A 27785-nucleotide genomic window follows, 5' to 3' on the forward strand; every position below is an offset into this window, starting at 1 on the left:
ACAAAGGGATTCTCGGCGTCCCCCCTAATTCGTCGTTCCGGCAATACACTCGCTTGACGGTCGCCGTTGATAGCATGATCCAGGTTTCTGCCCTGAATTCTGGAAACCCGATCCTCAAAACGTATGATTTTGTGGTCGTTCAGCCGATAAACCAGGTTGTGTTCGAACACGCTTGCCAGAACGCGAAGGTGAATTCGTAGTACTGGATTTTTTTTGGCCCTTTTGTTTTTCTGTTATTTAGTTTTCTTTTATGATTTGGAGGATTTTGGCGTGGTTCTTGTAAATTTCCGGTGTCAAAGGCGTTTCTTTTGAATGTTGGTGATTCTAAGTTTTTGAGAGGCTTTGTTGAACAGTATCGGCCCTATTGGGTTTGGATTTGTGATGTAGGAGCAGAGCATAAGACCTGGGTCCATAAGGTTCCATTTAGATCCATTTGCATTTTTTTATCTTTATTTTTTTTTGCATTTGGATCACAATATCAGAACCATATTTTAGGATAAGTTTTAGCTTTTTTAAATTTGCTAGATTCAGAATTAGGAAAGATTTATCTATTTATAGATGAGTTATCTTTATAATTGGGCAGTTGAATTGGGTATGAATCAATTATTCTCTTTTCCCTTGATTTTCACTTTTCTTTACTTCTCTGCATTTTTTAGTTATTTCCCAGCTTTCCTAGATAATTTTAGATATTGTTAGATAATCGTAGTTTTGGTAGAAATTTTCTTTAGATACATGATTGGATATACATCAATTGGTATCAAAGCGAGGGATCATCCCTCAATTCTATTTGAGGGATGAGTTGAGGGATGATCCTGTTGGTTTCATCAGTAAAAAGCATTCAATCTGAGGAACACCGTCGATTAGAACATGGCTTCCTCTCCTCGGCGAATCATTCCAATTGATGGCATCAAAGATTCTTTGACAACATCTATGAACAAGTCGTCGATTCACCAAACAACGTAGTCAGTCCTTGGCCAACTCAGGCCATGACACTACTAGCGAGCATTGGCTGTTTGCAATGAGGTTGTATGTATCGTATCACAACCCTTATCAGTCAGGTCAAAAATAAGATAGTATAGTAAAAAATAGTAAATTTTGAAAGAAAGTAAAAATTAAAAAAAATTAAAAATATTATTAGAAATTCTAAAAAATCATAACACACAAAACAATATTGAAATGCACAAAATGCAACCATAAAACCACCTGTAAAACATTTAGGTCTCTATGAGCTACATAACACATCATTAATCATCAAATCTCACAAGAACAATGCAAAATAGTAATATCTTCAATTAAGAACATGCCACAAGATTCATTAAAAGGAAAAAAAACCAAGTTTATGAATACTTAACCGTTATAAATTACAATACATAACCAAGTTTTTAAGAAGTATACCATCAATCTTCTTCTTCTTCTTCTTCTTCTTCTTCTTCTTCTTCTTCTTCTCCTTCTTATTGTTCATCACCATAACTCACTTTTTTGGGTGAAAAAATGGTGGAAGTGCACTCTTGATGAAATCACAAAAGCCCTCTCCTCGGCGCAAAGATCAACCCCTAAAATGCTCTCACAACTCCGAGGGTGCATGGAAAGCTCTCTAGTATGTTCTATATGAATGAGGGTTTCAGCCCTCAAAATCCCTTTAAAACCCAATAACTTAAAAACTTAAAACCTCAGTTTTCCCCTTTTTAAAGTTTGTTGGTACCGTATTGTACAATACATGTATGATACACACCCGTATCGAGATACATGCGTGTATCGTATTGTGCACTTGCATTGATACGATACGTATCGTACGATACAAACAACATTGGTTTGCGACTGAACAAGGCAAGCCGAGGTTGATGGTGCACCATCGTGCAAAAAACTGGTAGCACTATCTGGTACCAAGCAACTAGCAATCAAATCACCGTTTAATCATACCATGACCTGAGCCACATTGAGAAAGACTGCCCAACGATCAGCTATTCTGGAGACGAAGACGTTGCAGCGGATCCACCATTGTTCGATCCACGTGGGAGCAACCTCTGGTCGGGGTCGGGGCTGATCCAACCGATCGACACGACATCCTTTGACCTCGCTTGTCCTCATGGTCATCAATGGCCAAAACTAGAAAGGAGGGGGTGTATAAAAAAAAAATTGTGTGATAGTCGAGGGTTCAGGGCAGCGCCCCCAAAAAAATTTTTTTTTGAGATAAAATAAAAAATGGCTGCAATTTTTAATAAAAATCTATTTCATATGGAGGAATCAAACTATTTTCTACAGTCATAGCTGGGCTAGGACTGGACTGGGCTACCAAAATGGATAAAAATCTATTTCATATGGAATCTGGGCTGGGCTAGGACTGGGCTTTTAAAAAAAAAAAATTAACTGTTTCGAGAGGCAGGACTGTGCTACAGCCCAGTCCTGCCCCCCCCCCCCCCCAGCTACGCCTTTGCATAATAATATATATAAAACATGGTTCAGATCGCTCGTTTGCAACTCGATAATTCAAACAAGTCAACTCGATAACTCGGACGAGTCAAGTTTTTTTAATTTATTAAAAACATATAACAAAATCATATATTATGATTTTATACCAAAAAAATCAAATAATCTAAGGTTTAGAATCATAAAAGCTAAAAGAAACAAGTTTTGCCTACATAAATGATAAAACCAGTCGGCTACTAAAATATAAAAAAATTTGCTATTGGAAAAGAAAATGAAAAGGTTTTTTTTACCAAACAAGTTAGTAAAATTTTAAAACATTATAAATAAACAGCAAAAACGACCAACCATTCTTGTGATAGGGTGCATCGGTCTAAACCAAACTCGTCTGCACCCGAGTCTTTAAACGAACGAGCCTGTTCATAAACAAACGAGCCGAGTCTATAACTATGTAAAGAGTCTCGTTTAAGCTCAAGATCTGAACCGATTGGACTCATATCCGGTTACACACGGTTCATTGTATACATAGATTAGTGTTAAAGAAAGTGGAAGTCGGTTAGACTTCTCCATTTCTACCAGGAACTGCCTCTACGTGCCCTCTTCCCTCTTCTCCCTTGCTCCCAATCCCCTCCCTCTAAAACCCTAATCGGAAGCCCATCAGAAACCCTTGCTCAACCAGAGATGGTCTTCTTCGATCTCAACATTCCCTTGATGGAGGGAGGGGGAGGAAGAGGAGGAGGGAAGGATAACCAGAAGAGCTCTAGGGTCAAGTTGGTGGTGAAAGCCATGGAGTTGGGCTACAGCGGCATCGCCTACAACTTCTCCATCCGTGAAGTGATGGCGGACTCCCACAAGTGCTCCATCCAACCCCTCCCTCTCTCCTCCCTCCTCCAATTGGCTCCCTCCCTCGCCGCCACCGACGAGTTCCACAGAGGGATTCTCGGCATCCCCCCCCTAATTCGTCATTACGGCAGTACACTCGCTTGACGGTCGTCGTTGATAGCATGATCCAGGTTTCTGCCCTGAATTCCGGAAACCCGATCCTCAAAACGTATGATTTCGTGGCCGTTCAGCTGATGAACCAGGTTGTGTTCGAACACGCTTGCCAGAACGCGAAGGTGAATTCGTAGTACTAGAATTTTTTTCGGCCCTTTTGTTTTTTTGTTATTTAGTTTACTTTTATGATTTGGAGGATTTTGGCGTGGTTCTTGTGAATTTCCAGTGTCAAAGGTGTTTCTTTTGAATGTTGGTGATTCTAAGTTTTTGAGAGGCTTTGTTGAATAGTATCGGCCCTATTGGGTATGGATCTGTGATGCAAGAGCGGAGCATAAGACCTGGGTCCATAAGGTTCCATTTAGATCCATTTGTATTTTTTGATCTTTATTTTTTTTTTTTTTTTTTGCATTTGGATCACAATATCAGATCCATATTTTAGGATAAGTTTTATCTTTTTTAAATTTGCTAGATTCAGAATTAGGAAAGATTTGTCTATTTATAGATGAGTTATCTTTGTAATTGGGCAGTTGAATTGGGTATGAATCAATTATTCTCTTTTCCCTTGATTTTCACTTTTCTTTACTTCTCTGCATTTTTTAGTTATTTCCCAGCTTTCCTAGATAATTTTAGATATTGTTAGATAATCGTTGTTTTGGTAGAAATTTTCTTTAGATACATGATTGGATCTACATCAATTGGTATCAGAGCGAGGGATCATCCCTTAATTCTATTTGAGGGATGAGTTGAGGGATGATCCTGTTGGTTTCATCAGTAAAAAGCATTCAATCTGAGGAACAACGTCGATTAGAACATGGCTTCCTCTCCTCGGCGAACCATTCCAATTGATGGCATCAAAGATTCTTTGACAACATCTATGAACAAGCCGTCGATTCACCAAACAACGTAGTCAGTCCTTGGCCAACTCAGGCCATGACACTACTAGCGAGCATTGGTTGTTTGCAATGAGGTTGTATGTATCGTATCACAACCCTTATCAGTCAGGTCCAAAATAAGATAGTATAGTAAAAAATAGTAAATTTTAAAAGAAAGTAAAAATAAAAATAAAAATATTATTAGAAATTCTAAAAAATCATAACACACAAAACAATATTGAAATGCACAAAATGCAACCATAAAACCACATGTGAAACATTTATGTCTCTATGAGCTACATAACACATCATCAATCATCAAATCTCACAAGAACAATGCAAAATAGTAATATCTTCAATTAAGAACATGCCACAAGATTCATTAAAAGTAAAAAAAACCAAGTTTATGAATACTTAACAGTTATAAATTACAATACATAACCAAGTTTTTAAGAAGTATACCATCAATCATCTTATTCTTCTTGTTCTTCTCCTTCTTATTGTTCATCACCTTAACTCACTTTTTTGGGTGAAAAAATGGTGGAAGTGCACTCTTGATGAAATCACAAAAGCCCTCTCCTCAGCGCAAAGATCAGCCCCTAAAATCCTCTCACGACTCCAAGGGTGCATGGAAAGCTCTCTAGTATGTTCTATATGAATGAGGGTTTCAGCCCTCAAAATCCCTTTAAAACCCAATAACTTAAAAAACTTAAAACCTCAGTTTTTCCCTTTTTAAAGTTTGTCGGTACCGTATTGTATAATACATGTATGATACACACCCGTATCGAGATACATGTGTGTATCGTATTGTGCACTTGCATCGATACAATATGTATCGTACGATACAAACAACATTGGTTTGCGACTGAACAAGGCATGCTGAGGCTGATGGTGCACCATCGTGCAAAAAACTGGTAGCACTATCTGGTACCAAGCAACGAGCAATCAAACCACCGTTTGATCATACCATGACCTGAGCCACATTGTGAAAGACTGCCTAACAATCAGCTATTCCGGAGATGAAGACGTTGCAGCGGATCCACCATTGTTCGATCCACGTGGGAGCAACCTTTGGTCGGGGTCGGGGCTGATCCAACCGATCGACACGACATCCTTTGACCTCGCTTGTCCTCATGGTCATCAATGGCCAAAACTAGAAAGGAGGGGGTGTAGAAAAAAAAATGTGTGATAGTCGGGGGTTCGGGGCTGCGCCCCAAAAAAAAATTTTTTTGAGATAAAATAAAAAATGGCTACAATTATTAATAAAAATCTATTTCATATGGAGGAATCAAACTATTTGCTACAGTCAGGGCTGGGCTAGGACTGGACTGGGCTACAAAAATGGATAAAAATCTATTTCATATGGAATCAGGGTTGGGCTAGGACTCGGCTTTTAAAAAAAAAAATTAACTTTTTCGGGAGGCAGTACTGGGCTACAGCCCAGTCCTGCCCCCCCCCACCCCCCCGAGCTATGCCTTTGCACAATAATATATATAAAACATGGTTCAGATCGCTCGTTTGCAACTCGGTAATTCGGACAAGTCAACTCGATAACTCGGACGAGTCAAGTTTTTTTAATTTATTAAAAACATATAACAAAATCATATATTATGATTTTATATATGATTTTATACCAAAAAAATTAAATAATCTAAGGTTTAGAATCATAAAAGCTAAAAGAAACAAGTTTTGCCTACATAAATGATAAAACCAGTCGACTACTAAAATACAAAAAAATTGCTATTGGAAAAGAAAATGAAAAGTTTTTTTTTACCGAACAAGTCAGTAAAATTTTAAAACATTATAAATAAACAGCAAAAACGACCAACCATTCTTGTGATAGGGTGCATCGGTCTAAACCAGACTCGTCTGCACCCGAGTCTTTAAACGAACGAGCCTGTACATAAACAAACGAGCCGAGTCTGTAACTATGTAAAGAGGCTCGTTTAAGCTCAAGACCCGAACCGATTGGACTCGGATCCGGTGACACACGGTTCAGTGTATACATAGATTAGTGTTCAAGAAAGTGGAAGTCAGTTAGACTTCTCCATTTCTACCCAGAACCCCCTCTACGTGCCCTCTTCCCTCTTCCCCCTTACTCCTAATCCCCTCCCCCTAAAACCCTAATCGGAAGCCCATCAGAAACCCTACCTCAGCCAAAGATGGTCTTCTTCGATCTCAACATTCCCTTGATAGAGGGAGGCGGAGGAAGAGGAGGAGGAGGAGGAGGAGGAGGAGGAGGAGGAAAGGATAACCAAAAGAGCTCTAGGGTCAAGCTGGTGGTGAAAGCCATGGAGTTGGGCTACAGCGGCATCGCCTACAACTTCTCCATCCGCGTAGTGATGGCAGACTCCCACAGGTGCTCCATCCAACTCCTCCCTCTCTCCTCCCTCCTCCAATTGGCTCCCTCCCTCGCCGCCACCGACGAGTTCCACAGAGGGATTCTTGGTGTCCCCCCTAATTCGTCATTCCGACAGTACACTCGCTTGACAGTCGCCATTGATAGCATGATCCAGGTTTCTGCCCTAAATTCGGGAAACCCGATCCTCAAAACGTATGATTTCGTGGCCGTTCAGCCGATGAACCAGGTTGTGTTCGAACACGCTTGCCAGAACGCGAAGGTGAATTCGTAGTACTGGAATTTTTTTTGGCCCTTTTGTTTTTTTGTTATTTAGTTTGCTTTTATGATTTGGAGAATTTTGGCGTGGTTCTTGTGAATTTCTAGTGTCAAAGGCGTTTTTTTTGAATGTTGGTGATTCTAAGTTTTTGAGAGGCTTTGTTGAATAGTATCAACCCTATTGGGTTTGGATCTGTGATGCAGGAGCAGAGCATAAGATTTGGGTCCATAAGGTTCCATTTAGATCCATTTGCATTTTTTGATCTTTATTTTTTTTTGAATATTTTTGTATTTGGATGACAATATCAGATCCATATTTTAGGATAAGTTTTATCTTTTTTAAATTTGCTAGATTCAGAATTAGGAAAGATTTATCTATTTATAGATGAGTTATCTTTGTAATTGGGCAGTTGAATTGGGTATGAATCAATTATTCTCTTTTCCCTTGATTTTCACTTTTCTTTACTTCTCTGCACTTTTTAGTTATTTCCCAGCTTTCCTAGATAGTTTTAGATATTGTTAGATAATCGTAGTTTTGGTAGAGTTTTTGTTTAGATACATGATTGGATCTACCTCAATTGGTATCAGAGCGAGGGATCATCCCTCAATTCTATTTGATGGATGAGTTAAGGGATGATCCTGTTGGTTTCATCAGTAAAAAGCATTCAATCCGAGGAACAACGTCGATTAGAACATGGTTTCCTCTCCTCGGCGAACCATTCCAATTGATGGCATCAAAGATTCTTTGACAACATCTATGAACAAGCCGTCGATTCACCAAACAACGTAGTCAGTCCTTGGCCAACTCAGGCCATGACACTACTAGCGAGCATTGGTTGTTTGCAATGAGGTTGTATGTATCGTATCACAACCCTTATCAGTCAGGTCCAAAATAAGATAGTATAGTAAAAAATAGTAAATTTTGAAAGAAAGTAAAAATAAAAATAAAAACAAAAATATTATTAGAAATTCTAAAAAATCATAACACACAAAACAATATTGAAATGCATAAAATGCAACCATAAAACCACATGTGAAACATTTATGTCTCTATGAGCTACATAACACATCATCAATCATCAAATCTCACAAGAACAATGCAAAATAGTAATATCTTAAATTAAGAACATGCCACAAGATTCATTAAAAGGAAAAAAAACCAAGTTTATGAATACTTAACAGTTATAAATTACAATACATAACCAAGTTTTTAAGAAGTATACCATCAATCATCTTATTCTTATTCTTCTTCTCCTTCTTATTGTTCATCACCTTAACTCACTTTTTTGGGTGAAAAAATGGTGGAAGTGCACTCTTGATGAAATCACAAAAGCCCTCTCCTCGGCGCAAAGATCAGCCCCTAAAATGCTCTCACGACTCCAAGGGTGCATGGAAAGCTCTCTAGTATGTTCTATATGAATGAGGGTTTCAGCCCTCAAAATCCCTTTAAAACCCAATAACTTAAAAACTTAAAACCTCAGTTTTTCCCTTTTTAAAGTTTGTCGTTACTTCATTGTACAATACATGTATGATACACACCCGTATCGAGATACATGTGTGTATTGTATTGTACACTTGCATCGATACGATACGTATCGTACGATACAAACAACATTGGCTTGCGACTGAACAAGGCAAGTCGAGGCTGATGGTGCACCATCGTGCAAAAAACTGGTAGCACTATCTGGTACCAATCAACGAGCAATCAAACCACCGTTTGATCATACGATGACCTGAGCCACATTGCGAAAGATTGCCCAACGATCAGCTATTCCGGAGATGAAGACGTTGCAGCGGATCCACCATTGTTCGATCCACGTGGGAGCAACCTCTGGTCGGGGTCGGGGCTGATCCAACCTATCGACACGACATCCTTTGACCTCGCTTGTCCTCATGGTCATCAATGACCAAAACTAGAAAGGAGGGGGGTTATCGCTGGCCAGCTACCTACCACCTACTAGATCGGGCTGACCGTCCCCTTCTCTGTCGGCGTCCAAGACAACAACAATCGACAATGGACTGCAAGTCGTTGCCAGCCCCTTTTATTCACAATAGCGGAATCAGACCGGGGAAGGCATTGTTGTCGGCTACATCCTGTCCAGCGACCACCAGCTAGATAGCGTTAGTCGATCGAACTCATTCCTGCCAGTGGAAGCCGTCACAGACTCCTCTCCTATTTTATCAATATGGAGGGATTATGCTCCCTTCTTTTTTGGTTTGCAAGCTAGCCAACCGGCGAGCGGCGACATAACTGCCGACCGTGATATGGTCGGTCCGTCGGGAACCCTTGACTGAAAGTGCCACTGGACGATGACCGACATCTATCCCCTTGACCCACCAAGGACGGTGGTGGGCCGAGGGTTTACTAACCTAGGTCCTCAGCCCACCATCTCCCTCCCTCCTAAGTGAGAGAGGAAAACACGATGGGGTTGAACTGGGTCATCTCAGAACCGGTTAGCCTCCAACAATCCCCCTCTTTACCTATTTCCCCAGCTTCTGGAACTAGTTCAAGATCCCAAAACTGGTTCCAGCCTTTGTTGAGCCCACCCGACTCTGTTTTGAACATGGATTCGACTCAGAACAACCCTATTTTAGACCCTAAACCATCCAAAAACCCAGTTTCCTACCTAAACTCGATCCAAAATCCCCTAAATCCGACCCAAAAGTCCCCAAATCTGACCCAATTTAACCAAAACTATGACACAAACAAAAAACCAGTCTAATGCAACCCCAGCCCAACTCATATCCTACTTGCAACAACCCACCTAGACGTTGCAAAACCCAATCTCATCCATATATACACGATCTTAAACATCTACCAGAGTTAGTTCAATGACCACTTAAGCAAAAAGATATTTTCATAGTGGGTTCATGCATTAGTCTTTCTTCAAGCTATATGACATTTCAGAGCATCATAAGACCCTTCTACCCACTACATGACTATGTTTTGCCTGAGAAATGGTGAAATGATCTACAACAAAGGCGCAAGGACTAGGGTCTAGAACAGATCCAAACATGGAATGATATGAAGCAATTGATTCAAGCCACGTTTCTTCCTTCTGACAATGCTAAAAAATCTTTCAAACACCTCCTTATTCAACAAGGTTCAAAATCAGTGCAAGAATACATAGAAGAGTTTCATCACTTGGCACTACAAGGTCAAAGTTGTGAGGCCCCAACCAGCAAATTGTTAAGTATAGTTCTGGACTTTGCCCTTGCGTTTATCGTAAATCAAATTATATCAGATTCCTATCTTTGGAACAAGCTTTTAAATGTGCATTGGATTTTGAAGAAAAACATAAAAGGAAAACGAGTATCTATACACCTGACCCTAAAATGATCCAAACCCAAGTAGGTGAAACCCAATCAAAACCCAATCCAACAAACCCTCTCTTAGAACTCATCCAAGATCTCCTTTAAGACCCAAATCTAATTCAAGAAGATTTGGATCCAAACCCATGTCTTGAACCCAAATCTCTTCTATTGGATCCTCCTAAAATCATTGTGGACCCTCATATCCCTATGCATGATAACCTTAAGTTGGGCCTAAACCTGTGTCCATTGTCTTCAATCCAAAAGGAACCTTCCCATATCCTACCTCTTATCCAAGTCCAAACCTGACTCGAACCCTACTTATCTAAACTAAACCTGTCCTAAGCTTGTTTGGATTGGGTCACCAACAGTATGTGGATCATGGGATGATAGTGCAAGAGATCTAGATCATTGGTTTACCACTCCACCTTGGATCAGACTAGCACTAGATTTGTTTGATCCATATCAATATAGAGATCCAACAGACTATGAAAGGTTTGGGAGGAACGTTCCAAACTTTCAGGCATTTATTGGAGTAGGCTTTTGATGCAACTTTTCTTAAAAGTATTTTCAAAAGATATTTTCAATGGAAAATTGTCAGTGTAAACCGTGTATCAAATTATAAATAACTGGCTCACACTAGTGGTGAAGTCCGGGTCAAACACAGGGAAATGGGTCAAAACCTTATACTCCAAACAAAACACATTCTTTATTGCCTTGAAAATAAATAAATGCACAATCAAACCTATTACAAATCTTCGAGCGAAAATAAAAATTAGTACAACCCAAAATAAGTAATTGGCCTAATGCCCTAATGATAAAAAAATAACAAGTCTTCGTCTGCTCGCAAACTCGCTCTTGTTGTCCTCGTGTGTACGAGTGTGCCCCGATATGTCTACAACCACCCTGGTTCCACCTAAAATCAATCAGCTCATGACACCACCTGCAAAACACGAAACAAACACAAAAAATGAAGACAAGCCAGACTATCTAATCTAACTACCATTAGTCCGAGTAAAACAAATAATTGAAATAAATCTAATTATAACAGATTGCTGCAACTAAATCTAAGAAAAGAAACGACTTTAACTAGGAAAAAACTAGGTCACAGTTTTGCCATAAATGGATTTGATAGAACACATGAAACTCGGTTTTATGAAATCTGCTCAAAATCAGATTTTTATCATTAAACTCGCTTGAATCTTTTGCAAAAATGTTACCCTAACATGTTGACCGCTAACTAACATGCTAAACTAATATAAAAAAATTAGTAAAGTTAATCATCGACCACTAAAACTAATCAAAGATCAATACAAAACAGGTCTGGCCGACCGTTTGTGGCTGATCAGGCCTGGCCGGCAGGTTGGGTTGGGCCTACTGGCTGCCCGCCCTAGTTGCCGGTTTTCAAAAACAGGTTTTAACAAAAATAAAAACTGATTTTTAATGCTGAAATAAATATAAAAATCCCTAATCTATATGCAACAAAGAAGAAAAGTAAAAAAAATCCTAATCTATATGCACCTAAACTAAAGAAGGGATAGGAAAGAGCGTTTTCGAGGAGCTTGAGAGAGAAGAGAGCGGCCTATACTTGTTCACGCACATGACTGCCTTCTTTTCGAGTTGAAATCCACAAGGTTCACCATTCTCTCAATTGCTCGTGGATTTCTTTGTCGAGCAACGGATATGGGAGAAGTGTGCAGGAGAAAAGAGGATACCGACTAGGGAGAAAGAAGGGTTCGACCAACATCATGGCAGCATCTAGGCTGGAGAAGAGGCTCCGATGGCACCACGATCGAGGTAGGGCCTTGGGTAAAAAGGGGGAAGATGTAGTAAGAGGGGGCGGCAATTCCAAGGAGGCAAAGATGCCTCTCACACATCCCATCATAGCTTAAATAAGCTATTCTAGGGTTAGATAGGTAGTTTTGTAAAATTATTAAAGAAATGCTTGTTTTTTTAAATTTACAAAATACCTCAACTCAACAACTATTTTCTAAAACAATGTTAGAACTTACACTAATTCTGTAAGGTGGTTGATGCCCCACTAAGGGTATTTAGGTATTTTAGACCCTCTAAAGAATGAATCAGACCTTAAATTTTGGATTTTGACTGGTACTTACCTCTGGATTTGATTCAAATACCTCCAAACTGCTCAAGATTGCTCGTTTTAGCTTCGTTTCTCATGAATTTTGAACCAAAGCTTTCCTATCAGAAAACACACATAAAAATTTTAAACATGGGCATTTAAACATTAAATATGCACAAGATCATGCATAAGAATATATAAAAATATGCGTAAATATGCATTATCAAATTCTCCCGTGCTTATTGTTTTTTAGTCTTTGAACAAACTTTATTCTTAAACTAAAAGAAAGCGGAACAAGCCATGCAAAGCAAAGGTTTAAGTGCAAAAACTAATGTACAACACCTAACTAGTGTAACTCACTTTCGTAGGAATCACGGTTCCATTCGACATATGCAACAAGCCCTTTAAACCTCTTGGTTACCCCAGTGGACGAGTAAGGTCTCGTGAGGGTTTGCACTGATACTACCCACAAACATCTCTGTCATGTATGCATTTAATCTTTTTCAAAAATATTAGGCATTCAAGAAAGCTAGTTTAGACATATTTCATGAAATTGCATTCTCATAACATATTAGAGTCAAATCATACCACCACAGCAGTAAAATTTCTCTTTTCACCTTCCTAAAATTCACAATTATTTATGTTTCTCTCTAAAAAATCATGCATATTCATATTATTGCCCATTTATCCTCATATATATGTTTTTTGCATAGATTTTCACCATTTTTCCTAAGCAATGGATTTTCATTAGGTTTTTTTTTTTCGAGCACTATGTCAATTTTCAAGCTTTCATGACTCACAGAGCGAGCTTTGGGTCAGTGGCTTCCAGGCCAGATGACCTTAGGGCACTAGTTACAGAGTATCTCTTAGACTTAATCGCTCGAGTCACTAGGCCCTAGATTTTCATATCTACGTATAGTTTTCTTCCTACCGTGTGCAATGCCTATACTTTTTAGGCTTTCTAATGGGTTCATGTAGCGAGCTTTGGGTCGGTGGCTCCCAGGCCAGTTGACTTTAGGGCACTAGGTGTAGAACATCCCTCAAGCTTAATTGCTCGAACCCAAAAGGCCACAGGTGTTGGCTAGATAGGAAGTCTGACCATCCTAGTTATCATATTCACGTGAACGCAAACAATTTGAATTGTGCTTGAACCCAACTACTAAGGATCAACTAAGACAATCTAAAGAAACTACACATGTGCTCTTTTCTTTCTTTAAATATTCTTTGCTTTGTTCTTTTTTTTTACACAGAAAATCTGTGCATATGCATACATATGGCTCAAAACAAACTTTAACATTCATATACATTTATTTTTGTTGAACTCCACGTAAATAACCATTATCTCTAGGTTGGTTTCAAATTTTTTTTTTCACATGGAGCTTAAAAATCCTCTAAAATATCAAATCCTACAAAAGTCACTAATATAATACTGAAACTTGTTTTCTCAAAGCCTAATTTCCATGAGTTTTAATAAAAACAGATACATGGACCAAATTTTTTTTGTGTGTGCATACACGGGAGGTTCTCCTCTACGTAAAAGGAGACCACCCCCTCCATGTTTAAATAGAAAACAAGGGAGGAGCTGCGGGTCCAGATCCGGTCGCATCCAAACTTGGATCCGAAAGTTTTTTTTTTTTTTTTAAAAAGAACACGAGTTTTATACTATATATATCTTTAAGATACTTCTAAGTATCACTAGCGAAGTCAATTTTTTCTAAGCTAGAGAATTTGTTGATGTCAATACTATTGATGAGCCATCCAATTATCTTGGAATGACCCATCCTCTACTCTTTCCATTTTTTCTCATATTCGGAGACGGCCTTAGACATCTCTTCTCCTTAAAGAGCCACTTCCTTTTCCATTTTCAATCTTGGTAGGTATAAGTTTAGGTTCTCTTTCGGTACCATCAACCAAACACTATAGATCTTTTTCTCATATTTTGTGTTTCACTATGGATGCCCACATCACATAGTATCATTGAGTCGCACAGAAATAAAGACAATCACTTATCTTTCATTCTCCATGTTTTACAATAATGAGAGAGAGAGAGAGAGAGAGATGGACATAAGATTTATTGAGGAGCTCTTTGATAGTGCACTTCCCGATGCAACGATCCCACAAACCGATGCTCCATCATTCTAAGATCCCCCTCTTGGCCTTTTCGAATGAATAGCAACTTAACAACACCAAAGCTCTGATACCATGTAATGAAATAGAACAAAAGCAAAAATGTCACTTATGTACTTACAAAAACACAACCAACCAAAAACACATGATTGATCAAGCCACACTACCCACACAAGGGTCAAAATAAAAGTTCTTGTATTGCATGAAATGCTCTAAAGGCATAGAGATATACAAGGTTTTGAAGCCCTATTTATAATACTCAAAGGGCATAGGGAGCAGCCCAACTAGCTATTGGGCTGCTCCCAATGGTCACATTTAACTCCAACAACTTGTTGGAGCTGCCCAATCACAGTACTTTTTACATTTACAAAAAAAGAAAAAGAAAACATAAAAATAAACAGTCAGCCCCTAATGGGCTGATGCCTATTACAATGTAAAATGACCAGAATACATATATATTTTAATATATATATACATACAATTATATACATTATCTTAACACGACTAAGGCACCTAGTCGGTGACTAAGCTGCTTCCGCCCAGGTATGAAGGCAGTTTAGTTATTTATTATTCATATATGTATATATATTGTTATTTTTTTGTATATATATAATAATATGCACATGCATGTGTTTGTGTGATGTGTTCACTGAAATCATGGAAACATCTTAATTATTATATTTATATATGTGTGCTACATTGCTTTTGGGATTTTTTCTGCGAAACATTGAAAGCATGCACAATTAGTTTTAATTGAGTATGTTTTTTATATGTGTTACTTTGTTTCTAATGAATTTTTCTATAAAAGCCTGAAAGCATGTTTAGCATTATGAATAATGTAATATGTTATTTATATATGTGAGCAGGCAAGGTTGAAAGCATATTTTGCTAATTATACTGAATATGTTATGAATAATTCAATATATATATATATATATATATATATATATTTGTGTGTGTACAACTATATATATGTATATTCTGGTTATGTATATTAATATATTTTGTGAAAGTGCAACTGGAGTGTTGTGCGATCGTAGAATGCCATTGCGGTTGAAGGAAAAGTTTTATAGGACGACAATTAGGCCCGCTTTACTATATGGTACGGAATGTTGGGCTGCCAGGAGACATCATATTCAAAAAATGAGTGTAGCTGAGATGCGTATGCTTAGATGGATGTGTGGAAATACAATAAAAGATAAGATTCAAAACGAGGAGATACGTAAGAAGGTAGGTGTTGCATTCATTGAAAATAAGACGAGAGAGAATCGTTTACGGTGGTTTGGACATATTCGGCGAAGGCCTAATGATGCTCCAGTTAGAAGGATGGAGAAATGGGAAAATATATTAGTTAAAAGAGGTTGGGGTAGGCCTAAGAAGACTTGGATGGAGATGATAGGAAAGGATATGAATGCTTTGAACCTCATCGAGGACATGGCATTGGATAGAAATGATTGGAGGAGAAGGATTCATGTGGAAGACCCAGAATGATTTTCTTTTTTGGTTCATATCGCCGACCCCAATTGTTTTGTTATGAAGGCGTAGTTGTTGTTGCTGAATGTGTAATTCTATACTCGTGTAATGAAATCATCTTATTAGTAAAAGAAGTAAACATATTTTTATGTATATTTTGTGTACTTTTTATATTTAATTGGGGTACCGACTAGTCTGACTAGTCCCACCTAGTGATCGACTCGTCTTTGTAGGGGTCTATCGACTAGGAACCACCTTCAGCTTTTTTTCTAAATAGAGCACATGTACACATTAGTGATCAAATGTCTTTTTCTGTTAAGTGGCATCCTTGTAATAGTGGTCACATTGACGGCTTTAAGACCATTGTTGGGACAGTAGGATGATTTGGATGACTGTGATGGGCTCAAAGTTATCATGGGTACAGATAGCCGGTTTGGGAAGAAAGTAAGATGACCCAAGAATCCTTGATAAGTGCAAGGAAAAATTTCCCAAAGGGGTGCAATATAATGTTCCATCATGATCACATAGCAGGCATATGACATAGTGAACTGTTCTTTGAAATGCATTTCACAATCAATTGGTACGTTTGTATTGTAATCTATATAAAATCTTTTTCTTTCATGTCTTTTTATATCTTCTGAAAAAATTTAGTTTTTGTTTATGGAAATAGCGTTAAGTATTTTCCCCCCTTTTTTCATGGAAATATCCTTTTCAAAAGCTTATTTCTTTCCTTACAAAGGTTATGCTAGACTCATCTGGAAGTTGCTATGATTAAGGTCCATCATACATTTCTTTCCCTTGAACTTCATTTTTCTATTTTCTGGTATTGTTTTCTATTATAGTATTTCTTTCTGTTTCCATTTTTATTATTATTCTTTTTATTGTTCTTTGATTTGCAAAGGGCATCCTTGTAATGAAACAAGGAGTCTCCACACACCTCTCAAGAGGCACAAATCACATCCACAAATGGTCCTAAGCACAAAAACCACTAAGGGCTTACGAAGAACTCAATCGCAAAGTGCACATGCACAAGTCCACTATGGGACAATCCAAAAAACACTAAGACTTATACAAGCACAAAAGTGCATACAATATCAAAAGAAAGACCACTTAAAAATAATGAATTTATTCATCAAGATGCTTCAAAGAAGCTTAAAATCAAGGTGCTTTCAACCTTTATTTATAAACAAGAAGAGACCAAGAGGGAGCCTCCAAAATAGACGTTGGGAGTAATGTGGAGGCATAAAGAACAATGCCTTTACATAAAGAAATAGAAAATACAAAAATTAAAAAGAATAAATTAAAAACCTATTTTCTAACTTAGTCAAAATGACCAAAATGCTCCTGATGGGCAACCCAAATTACATTATTCATTATCGTTATATATATATATATATATATATATATATATATATATATATATATATATATATATATATATATATATATATATATATGAAGTTATACATATAAATTAACACCCCCTTCAAACTTATGGTGATGTAACTTAAGTTTGCAAATACATAGGAACGTCTTTAAAAGTCTTCCTAGTCTTCATCATATTTCTTCATTAGTTCCTTCTATTTAAGGGTGTATAGAGTCTTCAATACTTTTGTCAATCATTTGCTCTAATCGGCTCTTCAATACTTAGGAACCAGTAAATAAAGCAAGCCAAATATTTGAACTATACAAAAGAACATATATATCACAAAAACAAAGAATCATAAAATGTATTGATATTATGGAAGAAGGCATGCTCATAAATCATTAATCACTTTAAACATTCATGAAAACATTTATGAAAATATGCATAATACCCCAATACCTCAAAATGAGAAAGTAAAACCTACTAGGAGAACTTCACAATCATGCATAAGATGTGAAAAACTCAAGAAACAACCAAAAGATAGAAAAAAGTTAACTTTAGGTTAATTAACACATATATTTATCAAGAAAAAGCACATTAATATGCGCAAGACATGAAATAGGATTTGTTGAGTAACATTAATACCATGAATAAATGACTCACTTCAACATAATTGCATATTATCAAAAAGAGAAATGCATGCACAAAATATCTCAAAGATAAGCTCATAACTCACTAATTATTTTAAACATTCATGAAAACATGCATTATTCAATACACACATATATTTATCATATTAATGTATAATAAAAATTTTTAAACAATCATTAATACCATGAAGAAAAAACCTACACAAGAGTTTAAATCCCAAAATATTTTTACACTATGGAAGATACAAGAAAATGAGTTCCATCACTTAATTAAGAGAAGTCAAATGCATCAATTACATCTTTGGAAGCAATATCAGTCATTCAACTAAAGAAGTACTTATGGACCAATTTCAAGAGATAATAATAAATAAACTTTTAAGAGCACATGCTTAGAAACATGAGAAAATACATAAAAGGGATCCTAATGAGAATTCACACAAATACAATAGGAGTGCATAAGCACAGGTAATATCAATCATGGAGTACTCATGCAAGTGAGAACCATCTCAAGAGTAATCAGATGCACACAATAGCCACTATGGGTATATACATAAGAGATTTTACTAAAGAAATGCATAAACTTTTGCAAATTATGCAAGACAACCAATCATGGAGTACTCATGCAAGTAAAGCATATATAATGCAAAATTCCTGAAAATATTTCAACAACCATTTCTCATAAAAGAGCAAATGAGTTTAGAAAAATTATGAGAAATCTCATACATCATAATAAAGGTATTTTACAAATAAAAGCACTAATTTGACCACCACAAGAAAATCAAATCACTAGACCTCCAAACCTTAAAATTTAAGTGTATTAGCTACTAGAACAAGAGCACAATTACAAATGTTGCCAACAATTATCTCTATGTCCATGCACGGACAATATAATACTACTTGACAATACAAATTAAGAGATCAATCCCAAATGTCAACAATTATCTCTGTGACTATGCACAAGCAATACAGGGCTCCCCGACAATACAAAACAATTACAATCCATAAGAGGTGCACATAACTCATCTTACAAATGATTGTAAAACTATAAACAATATCAGTTTCAACGGGTGCACAACTCAACACATTGATGTTCCAAAATCTCTTCTAAACAACATCAGTTTCAACGAGTGCACATACCTCACCACACTGATAAACGTCTCTTGTCTACATAATGTGACACTTAAATAAACGGCATAAGAAAATGAGAAAACACACGAGGTAAAAAAGCTTATAATGAAAACAAACTAATGTCACCAATGAAAATCTTAACAATCTTTCGAAATACCATGGTTTAAAAAACAGATAGCCATCACAGTCAAACATAATTATAAGCATCCATAATAATAACACTGGTCAATCAACAAATGAGTGATGCAACACACTCATAAATCCTGAGATCATTCAACCGTCAATTAGATCCAAATCATTAGTTGACAATCTAAACTGACATAAAACAAGATGCACACAACTCACCCCAACAAACATCTCTGAACAAATAACAAGACTAAGAGAATGATGCATCATATAAAATTATGCGATGGACAATCCAAAAGCCACAAAAGGCAATTCATACTCACATAATTCAATTTCCAAATAGGTGAGTTCATATCAAATATCCGATTTGAAAAAGCAAGTTTCAAATAAAGTTAGGTAAAAACCTTATAAAGATTTGTTCAATCATATGCACACAAAATATTAATTTATATTTTTTCATAAACCTTGTAAGTAAAGACAATCAAGGTTACATCAATAACAATGATGAATGATTATGGCCAATATAAACAAGCTATATAGAGAGATAACTCAATCTAGTCTATTATGAGACAACAATGGTATACAACATAAAGGGGCCAAAACTTACAAAGATTCTCAATGAACCATACAGACCAAGAGCATATCCAATAATCTAATAACTTGAAGGCCACATAAAATCTACTATAATATTTAATATTTTATGAATGACAAGAACTATTAATCAAGAAAATTAGTGTCCATTAGGGGCACACTAACAAAGCCCACAAAAGGGCATCCATAAAAGGCTCAAAATGAAAATTTCATTTGTTCAACAAAAAAGGAAGAAGAATAAAAAACATATAATCATAGTAATTAGAGTTCTTAAGAAACCACATACTTAGAACATAAATTTTAATATATTATAGGAATATGCACAAATAATCATAAAGACACTAATATACCCAAAATAAACTTTGAATTAATATGCAAGGAAATGAATCCAAAAATGTTCACCAATCAACAAAGTGGACACTCAAGGTGGTTAACACAATAATATTCTATTGATGATGAAATAATGCAAGAAGGGGTTGAACATCTTCAAGCACCGACAAATCATTTACCACCAAATGCAATATGTATGAAATTACCAAGATTTCAAAGAACATGACATATGCATGAAGTTACTAATAATCTTTAAATTGTTTAAATTTTTTCAAATAAATATATATACTTTGAATGAACACGTATGCAAATTTACTAATGGATATACACCAGAGCATAAAAAATATATATTTTTTGTAGAAAAGTAAAAGTGGAGGATTTATCATCAATTGCTCAACAATATACTACTTATGAGTTAATGTCAAAACACAAACTCTAGTTTCAATTTAATTTTTAAAGAAAATACATTTTACACAATTAAAAAATAACCATATTATTTCAAACAATTTTTTCAAAAATATATAAATACCTTTCTTAAAGACAGAGAACTAAAAAATAGTCATATATATAAGAATTTTAGAATACATACCGAAGCCCACATCATGTAGCTCCATTTAACTTGAAAGATAGCTCCATTTAACTTGAATGATTATAAGAGAAAGAAAGATGTAGACAACACATCCTCTTGGGCACCACAATCACCACGATCACACAAGTACCATGAGCATGTGATAATCAAACTTTGAAGGTCTAAGAACACCCTCACTCTGATACCATGTAATGAAACAAAGAGTCTTCGCAAACCTCACTCAAGAGGCACAAATCACACCCACAAATGGTCCAAAGCATAAAAACCACTAAGGGCTTATGAAGAACTCAATCACAAAGTGCACATGCACAAGTCCACTATGGGACAATCCAAAAAGCACTACACAAGAGTGCATACAATATCAAAAGAGAGACAACACTTAAAAATAATGAATTTATTCATCAAGGAGTTTCAAAGAAGCTTAAAATACAAGGTGCTTTAAGCCCTTATTTATAGACAAGAAGAGGCCAAGAGGGTACTCCCTCCCACTATGTGGAGGCATAAACAACAATGCCTTTACATAAAGAATTATAAAATACAAAAATTAAAAAGAAGAAGAATAAATAGAAAACTTATTTTCTAACTTGTAAAAAATGACTAAAATGCCCCTGATGGGCAACCCAAATTACATTATTCATTATCATTACATATGTCTTGAATATATAACTATATATGAAGTTATACATATAACTTAACAATCTTCACCGGGGATCCATTTCCACTTTTGCCTGTAGAATGACTTGGAGTAGTAGGTCCATTTGATTGATTAAGAAGTGTCATGGATCCTATGGTGAATATAGTTATAGCATTAAAAGTCTAACCAATTTAACAACCACACCTACTGAATGTGAGGTTTGACACTTGAGATGGACGCACAGATACCTTTGGATTTGGATTGAGTTATCTACATATTAGTGCACAGTATTATCTTAGATGGCTCCCTAGTGGTTGCACGCATATTTTAGAGTGGCAGCTTTGAGTTCAAGTGGAAATTATCTAGATGTCATAGCTAGGGATTTTTCAAGTGACAGTTTTGGTTCATGAGATTATTTGTGGACTGGTTGCTTCAACATGACTGCCTTAACTTTCATTGTTCATAGAATTTCAATTTTCATCCATTGGTGTAAGACTAGATGCTCGGAACATGAATTTTGACTTGGTTGAAATACCATTCGCTCTCTATGGCTTCTGCTGGCTGAATTCCTTTTCTATGTTGTGCAATGTCACATCTATTTTATAAGTTTCTTACTGTTTATTGCATTTTTAATAAAAATTTTAGAATGACCTTTTCTTTTTTCTTTGAGAATGATAAAATATTAATGTTTAGACTGTTTAATCCTTTATCATATCTAGGAATCAGTGCATGCTTATATGATATTTTGTTATGAGATTTGTATTTCTCCATATCTTATGTGATATTCTTCTGCTTTTTAGGTAGACTTAATTGCGATTGATTTTTCCCAGAAGCTAACCTTTCGCCTAAAGTCTCAAATGGTGAAAGCTGCAATACAGGTTTCTGATTCTTTGATGGATGGCTTTATGTTAAGATAGTTTGTTCTGGATTGTTGAAACTGCTCAATCTTGACAGATAATTCTTACTAACACTTTTGAAATTTTGTTAACAGCGTGGTCTATATTTTGAATTCATCTATTCCCCTCTTTTATCTGATATTCGTGCAAGAAGAGAAATGATTCAAGGTGCCAAGGTGAGGCGCTTCTTCTTGAAATTGTATTTTCTAGTTAATAATGATACAAAACATGACTAGAAAATTGTTGGATTTAAGGCGTACATTTTGTTAAGAAGCTTCTATTTGATGACTGCATGTGTGCTTTACTGGAAGCTATATATGGATTTAATAACATCTCTTTATGAAGGGGAAAAGGAACATGATGTGTTTGATTTGCACTTCTTACTTATATTATGCTTGGAGCTTGATTTGTCATCCTTTATCATTTTTGTTAGAATGTTAAAAGTTTTTTCTTATTTAGCATATTTGTTTTTTATCAGTTGAGGTGTAGTGGGGTCCAACCATGAGCGGGCAACTTTTTACTTAAAAGTTTGCCAAAAAGTTGGAGGCTAGATGGGTTCTATAGATCATGTTTTGAGTGGGATCCAGATCCAATTAAATAGGGGTCTGTTCTGGATATTGACATACTCCACTAAAAGCCAACAACCAGGTGCCAGTAACTGATCTAGCCTATTAAAGTTCTATGCTTATTGTCATTTTTCCTTCTTAAGCAAATGGAATACGTTTTGACAGTTTTTGTTATGCAAGTGGGATATGTTTTGTTAATTTTTGTTGGTTAGAAACCATAAGATGTTTTAGCTTCAAACTTGAAAAATGTTTCTATGCATATGCAGTTGCTTGTTGGGTGGGCTGGAGGGAAGAATGTTATTGTTTCAAGTTCTGCATCCACTGTAAATGAGATGAGAGGGCCATATGATGTTGCTAATTTGTCAACTTTACTTGGTCTCTCCATGCAGCATGCTAAGGCTGCTGTTTCTAGGAATTGCAGGTTCGCAACATGGCATGGTTTTTGAATATACTGGAACATGTGCATAAGCGAGTAATCCTTACAATCTAGGTTTTGCTGCATTTCAGGTCCCTAATATCTAATGCTTTAAGAAGAAGGCAGTTCTACAAGGATGCTATCAGAGTAGAGAATATTTCACTGTCTGTTGATAATGAAAATTCTTGGCTTGGTGATTGGACTATGTGGGATCCCATTTCAAGCGGTGAAGGTGATTTGGTGTTGGAAAAAGAACTTACTGTTGCATCAATATCGGGGATGAAAAAGATCGAGGAACAGCCAGAAGCCTTACAATGTTGTAGAACACCAGAATATCTTAGCAGTCAGCCTCCGGCAGCAGATGGAGTTCTACAATCATGTGGACCGAGAAAATGTGAGGCTTCTGTGCACACCGGGCAGCTACCAGAGCATAAGCATGCTGAGGCTGTAATAGCATCTGAGATTTCTTCACCACGACCAACACCATCGACATTGCCATCACCATCGCCATCATCACCACTGCGATCACAATCATATCCAGTTGCTGACCAGGTGCCAGTACATGAAAATGCTACAACAGGCCTAATGTCAAAGGGATTTCCTTCTGATATTGAAAGCGACACCCAGAATATAGAAATGCATGGAGAGGTTTCTTTTTGTGCGGATGTTACTTGTGCTGATGTTAGTGTAACAACCACATCAAGTAAGGTGGAGGGAACCATAGCCAAAGCAGGTGGAGCTTATCTGTTGACTAGTCCATTTAGTCCAGAATCAAGTCATGATACCATTGATGCTCTTGTTACAAGCATGGTAGCTGCTGAAAAAAACAAAGCCGCTAGTTGGTGCATTCTGTGATAAACAAGAGCAAGAGACTAAAGAGGAACAACTAAAGACTTGTACAGAAAAAGGGTTTCAGTTGTCACTACTTAAGTGTAATAGTCAAGATTCATCTCTTTTTGGCACCCCATATCACATATTTGAATCCTGCAATGAGAAAATAACTTTTGATGTTGATGCCAATGTGGATAAAAAAATGCTGGCAGTAACTAATGAAAGCAAGTACTGTGAATCTAATTTGTCAATCTTGGGTGGACGTATGAAAGATTCGGTTCTATCAGATCATGATGTGATCCTGCCCACTACGAGGAATGATCATTTATCTCCATGCATCAGTGAGCAACCTGGCAATTCAGATGGAAATGTTGCAGCTCCAGTTGCTAGTGATATTTGGTTGCATGGTCAGCAAAACAATGTCGTTTCTATTTGTGTTCCTGCTTTAGAAAAGTTTAAATCAGGTAAAAAAAAATCCTATTGGGGTTAATTGCCTTGGGCATCATTGTGTGGAATCTTTTATCATTTAGGGTACTGTGGCTGTTCATAAGTTGAGCTGGTGTCGCTTGGGGGCGTTTGTGTGTGTTGCAGAAAACCCTCCGGTGGCATCATTGTCTGTGGGAGGTTCTGTGGAACTAAAGCCAAAATCACCCCTACCACCAGCCATTCAAACTTCAATGGGGGATTTGAGGATTTTATGGTAGCAGGGTAACTTTCTTATAAAAAGTCACTCCATTTTTGCAAGTTCCATGAGGGAAATACATGGGCTTGACAGACAAGGCACCCTTTTTCTATTGTAAATTATGCCTTTTCTGAGCCCTGCTGATGCCCCCGAGTGAACTATTCATTCTGTACATGGTTTTCATGGAACCATTGCAGTGGTTTGTTATTTGAACTTTGAAGTTCTCCTCCTTTGTCTCTTATGTATTCTGCAAATTTATTCACAGTGTTCATGAAATGGATGCTTAAAATTCATTTGAAAGCTTGTCTTTGAGAGTTGGAGTACTTTCCTCTGGAATGATTCCCATGGGCAGGAGAATCCATCATTCAGTTTTACAGAGAATAAATATTAATCCCACATTTTTTATTTTGGATTCTATCAGTATTGACACCTTTTATTCTTCATTTTTTGTCAAAGCCCTACTGGCTGAAGAATATCTGAGGAAAAAATTGAAGCTTAAAAAATTTGTTGGAGAAAATTCTGTCTTTCTGGCTTATTTTGGTGGTGTTCTAATGTTGGGATTTTTCAATTTTAAATCACGTTTTATATTAGAAAGTAAGAAGCATGGTTTCCATCTGATTGCATTCCTTTATTTCATCAACATTAAAAGTTATTAAGGCTTCTAGTTTGGGAAACTTAGTTATTAAGCTTACACAGTCTTCCAAAATTATTATTCTTTGTATATCTGCTTACAATTAAATAGGAAAACATGCATTGGCAGATGGTTATATTGTAATAGATTGATTGAACTTATAAAATTGTTTTTATGATGTCCTGTGAATGATTCTGATGAGATATTTTGATAGGGAGAAGTATGACATATTTTTCTGGCACATGAAACCGTTGTTTCCTAAATTTACGTTTCGAGTGCCTATGGTGCTATATCACATGCATGATCTAAGGTTGATGTTATTTTTTGAGAGAGATGATCTAAGATTGATGTTATGTTCAGTCTGTATGTGTCAACTGTATATTATAATCCCAAGATGAGTAGAAGCATAGATTCGTCATAAGTGTTTTGTCTCTTGTGTGATTACATTAGCCTATCAAGCTCATAAGTTAATGGGAAGGAGCAACCACATCTTGCTAGAAATATTTTTGCAGTTTGTAAATAGGGAATGCATGTATGCGATGTACTGAGTTCTGTAGTAGTGCAAGGTGATAGGGATTTGCTTTTTTGGCAAGTGCCTTAGTTTGTGCTAATGGCAACTGGGCTGTTTATTAATCACCAATTCTGCTGCATGGTTTGCTCTTAACAACCAAGAAGAGTGTTGGGTTTTCAAAAATATTCCACTAGATAGGGCATTTTACGTCCATGTCTATTGAGTGGCATTGATGTTACAAGTCCTTATGTTGCCACATTCACAAGGTTCTAGAAGTATCAAGAGAGGCACATTTTAGCCAAATGTGTAGACAAACTTCAAGAAAAGAAAGACTTCCGATGCTCAAGCATATATATAGTTTGAAGGCTCTTGGAAATCACATATCCATTTTTTCCTTTGTTCGTGTGTATGTGTGTGCTTGTGTATGTATGTTTGTATATATCCATGATTTCATGCATGTGGGAATGTGCACGTGTGTGTTGGGCTAGTGGAAAAATGTGGTGAAGCGGCATGGTTTGACCTACAACTGGTAGAAAAATACTGGTAATGGACACCATTAGGTAGAAGTTTTCACCTTATTCTTGTGGGCAATCAGACGATCAGCCATTGGGTATACAATAGAATTGGAGCACCTTTCGGTATTCTCTTATATTAAAAATCAAGAGGATGGGAATTACAACAGTTTCATAATGCTTGTGATCCTATCTCTCAGGATTTTAGGCATAAGCCACATTTTTTTCTCGCCTGATGCATGGCTGCCATTCAAATGATGGCAAGCCAACATTTTTGCTTTCTGGTTGGGAATTTTGTGGGCAAACATCTCTTGAGGGTGTCCTTACACTAGAGGTCCAGTAGAGCCCTGTAAGAATATTTAATTAAAAAAATGCTGCAAATGCTTTTCTTCCAAGAAACTCTATTGTTAATTCTCAGTTTGCAAATGAATGTTGCTGATAGTGTTTAGTAGGATCATTTAATCCTATAATTCATCTGTGCTAGGTGTGCTTTTTCCTTGCACACACACACACACACATCAAGGGCCTAATGTGTCTATCTGAGTGGCAAAAGCATTCCATGTGGGCTATGGTATCAATAATAGATGAAGAAAGTGGTTAGGTTCCATCGATGTATCTAGCCAAAGCCACAACTGTGATTAGCAGTAGCTGCTCTAAGCCTGTGACAGACCATTGTTCATTTTGCAAGAAGAATGTCATTTTCAATTTGCAGATCTTGCTGGATATGCATGACATACTGTGTGTGTGTGTGTGTGTGTGTGTGTGTGTGTGTGTGTTTATAAAATTGTCAACATATTCAAATTATTTTGTTGGCTTGGACCTGCAATAATTTCTGATTCCATCTTGTGAACTATACTATTTTGCAGGAAGAAGCTTTATGAGGCATTCACTTCATGTTTTCCACCCTTTATCTCGGAAGATACTTCTAAGTCACAGGCTTGGCAAAAGGAAAAACGGGATAAGCCAAAATTCTTGGAGGAAAAGATGATCATCCCATAGATTGTTTGTATCTTCTCCTGAGCTTGGTGAATTGCAAGCTAGCCAAAATCATGGTTATTTAGATCTAAAACCTAAATTCATTATGCGTTGTATCTGTGAAGCCATATTAAAGTACAGTTTTGAAGATGGTGGAGGTTATCCTGATGAGTTAAAGAAAAACGGCATTTGGTTTACATAATGAGTAGGAGAAAAAAATAAAAAGAAGTGAACCCATGTAATGTAGTTCTTCCTTTCTTATAGTGTAGTAATGCCAACATTTCTTATTTATTTACAGAAATATATGCTCGATGTCTCAGTTGCATTTATAGATTATTCAAATGAAATATGAATTGCTAGATTTGCATCAATAATTGGCTCTTGCAACTTAATCCTCTGCTTGCTTTGATAGCTGATGATCTCTCATAATTTTGTTTAGGCATGATTT

General features: G+C 36.6%; 1 protein-coding gene across 1 annotated transcript; it reads left to right on the forward strand.

Annotated features, from left to right (window-relative positions):
- The first annotated feature begins 6288 nt into the window (after nucleotides 1–6288).
- LOC149843074 (protein GAMETOPHYTE DEFECTIVE 1-like) lies at nucleotides 6289–27371 on the forward strand. Its single transcript, XM_090001687.1, has 4 exons — nucleotides 6289–6913; nucleotides 22119–22196; nucleotides 22310–22390; nucleotides 27229–27371. The coding sequence occupies exons 1-4, from the start codon at nucleotides 6455–6457 to the stop codon at nucleotides 27241–27243; spliced, it is 633 nt and encodes a 210-aa protein (XP_089857813.1). The 5' UTR covers nucleotides 6289–6454; the 3' UTR covers nucleotides 27244–27371.
- Nucleotides 27372–27785: the final 414 nt, after the last annotated feature.

This window comes from Nuphar pumila, chromosome 3 (genome assembly GCF_984573655.1).
Source record: "Nuphar pumila chromosome 3, dmNupPumi1.hap1.1, whole genome shotgun sequence".
Lineage (NCBI taxonomy): Eukaryota > Viridiplantae > Streptophyta > Magnoliopsida > Nymphaeales > Nymphaeaceae > Nuphar > Nuphar pumila.

Excerpts from the sequence above, each read along its gene's own strand:
- LOC149843074 (XM_090001687.1), top strand. The coding sequence starts at position 6,455 with ATGGTCTTCTTCGATCTCAACATTCCCTTGATAGAGGGAGGCGGAGGA. Across the intron at positions 6,914-22,118 it reads ACGCTTGCCAGAACGCGAAG|GTAGACTTAATTGCGATTGA; the intron begins GTGAATTCGTAG and ends TCTGCTTTTTAG. Across the intron at positions 22,197-22,309 it reads TGGTGAAAGCTGCAATACAG|CGTGGTCTATATTTTGAATT; the intron begins GTTTCTGATTCT and ends TTTTGTTAACAG.